General features: G+C 49.3%; 1 protein-coding gene across 1 annotated transcript in view; it reads right to left on the bottom strand.

Moving 5' to 3' along the window:
• The window catches only part of LOC104939099 (abl interactor 2-like), a 10,839-nt gene that overhangs the window by 6,214 nt on the left and 2,125 nt on the right, over positions 1–2,500 (bottom strand). The window contains 3 exon segments of the mRNA XM_027291186.1: positions 475–492; positions 734–765; positions 768–816. Coding sequence (XP_027146987.1) covers positions 475–492; positions 734–765; positions 768–816 — 99 coding nt within the window.

The raw sequence follows: 2,500 nt of genomic DNA, 5'->3' as shown, positions 1-2,500 counted from the left end.
GTGTTGTGTGTTCATCGTACAGGTGTGTGTTGTGTTATGTACAGGTGTGTGTCATGTTCACGACAGGTTATGTGTTGTGTTCACGTGGACAGGTGTGTGTGTGTTCATTGTACAGGGGTGTGTCATGTTACAGGTGTGTGTGTTGTATTCATGTACAGGTGTGTGTGTGTTTCATGTACAGGTGTTGTGTGTTCATTGTACAGTGTGGTCGTGTTTCCATGTAGTGTTGTGTGTTCATGTACAGGTGTGTGTGTGTTCATGTTACAGGTTGTTGTTTTCTGTACAGGTGTGTGTTCATGTTACAGGTGTGTGGGTTCATGTACAGTGTGTGGTGTTCATGTACAAGTGTGTGTGTTACCTTTAAGTGTGTGTTTTCCATGTACATGTGATGTGTGTTCATGTACAGGTGTGTGGTCATGTCAGGTGTGTGTTTCATGTACAGGTGTGTGTGTTCATGTACAGTGTGCTCCTTACCTTGAACCTCAACAGCCACTGAAACGTCAATGAAAGCAAAGAGAAGAAGAGAGGTCAGCTAACAGCTACATTGCTAACATCGCCAGACATTTAAAGACAGGAAGCTGAAGACAGACAGAGATTAAGACAGACAGGTGAAGGTGTGAGACAGGTGAGACCGACAGGTGAAGGTGAGGACAGGTGAAGGTGAGACAGAAGTGTGAGACAGACAGGTGAAGGTGAGACAGGTGAGACAGACAGGTGAAGGTGAGATTTCCACCTTGACTCCGTGTCCGATGTCGTCCAGCAGCTGTAGTCGATGGGCTTCCTGATGTTGTAGCGCACTGGTCTCCTCCGGATTGGCTGGAGCACGATTTTCGTGGCGCGTCGCGTTCTTATTGGTGGTCGGATGCCGATTCACGTCCGCCACCTTCTCTTTGTGAAATGTTCACGGTTCTGAAGGAGACAGACAGACGCTGAACATGTGACTGCTCACAGTCAAAATGCTAACATGCTAATGTTAGTGTGTGTTGTTTTATGTCACGGGCGACTACGTCCAGGTTTTAGACAGTCTCTGCGTGGACGTCACCGAGGAGTGACTGACCGTCCAGTTTTAGACAGTCTGCAGGACGTCACAGAGACTACGTCCAGGTTTTAGACAGTCTGCTGTGGACGTCACGAGAGACTACGTCCAGGTGTTTTTTAGACAGTCTGCGGGACGTCACAGAGACTACGTCCAGGTTTTAGGACAGTCTGCGGGACGTCACGGAGACTACCATCCGGTTTAGACAGTCTGCGGGACGTCACGGCGACTACGTCCAGTTTTAGACAGTCTGCGGGGACGTCACAGAGACTACATCCAGGTTTTGACAGTCTGCGGGACGTCACGAGGACTACGTCCAGGTTTTAGAACCGTCTGCGTGGGACGTCACAGAGACTACATTTCCGGTTTAGACAGTCTGCGGGGACCGTCACAGAGACTAGTCCAGGTTTTAGACAGTCTGCGGGGGACGTCTCAGAGACTATGTCCAGGTTTTAGACAGTCTGCGGGGACGTCAGGGACTACGTCCAGGTTTTAGACGTCTGCCGGACGTCACTGAGATACGTCCAGTTTTAGACAGTCTCGGGGCGTCTCTAGAGATACTATGCTGTCTCATTGTGAAGTCTGAGCAAACACTATTCATCGTTCGTTGTGTTTCTGTGCTCTCACACACTCTGCGATATTTTAGTAAAAGTGTGTGAAGCTGCCACTCGCTCCGAGTGTTACTGTATTTTCATGTGGTACGTCATGAGGGCTGAGAACTCCAGTGGGACGATCAGTTCTCTGGTCAAAATAGTAACAATATTTATTGAGTTTGATGATATTTGATAATCTACCGTCTGTGACCTCCTGTTGACCCACTTGACCTGTGACTCATGGTGACACACTGACTGACCACTCTGACCTGTGATCAGGTGACCTTCACACTGACCATGTGATCAGGTGACCCACACTCTGGACCTGTGATCAGTGTGACCCACTCTGACCTGTGATCAGGTGGGGGACCCACACGACCTGTTGATTCAGGTGCCCCCCACTCTGACCTGTGACAGGTGGAACCCACTCTGACCTGTGATCAGGTGACCCACTCTGACCTGTGATCAGGTGACCCACACTGACCTGTGATCAGCTGAACGGTGTCTCTGTCATTCGTACGTCTGTTCTCACACTATGTAACTTTGGGCTCCGGGTCGGGAGAAGTACGTAACGCTTTACGGCACTAAGTCACACAGCAGCAACTATTTCACTGATTCTGGTGAAACTGGATCATATTTTATGGAGGAAATGTTTTCTGGTTTTCCCTCTGATGTCCTCCGGCTGCTCCGCCTCAACTCTCTGTGATTTACAGAGTTTATGATGGACAGTGAAGTAAACTGCTGACAGCTGTAGCTTCTGTTAGATCAGTCCGTCGGTACCCGTCACTCTGAGCTCACCGCCAAGCTGACGAACTGTTTGTTTGTACCAACAGGCGTTATGGACGACCAGGAAGAAGAAGAGGAGGTAACC

This window comes from Larimichthys crocea, chromosome XVIII (genome assembly GCF_000972845.2).
Source record: "Larimichthys crocea isolate SSNF chromosome XVIII, L_crocea_2.0, whole genome shotgun sequence".
NCBI classification, from domain to species: domain Eukaryota; kingdom Metazoa; phylum Chordata; class Actinopteri; family Sciaenidae; genus Larimichthys; species Larimichthys crocea.
Note: the sequence above shows the minus strand (reverse complement) of the source record. Positions and strands in the feature narration are given on the sequence as shown.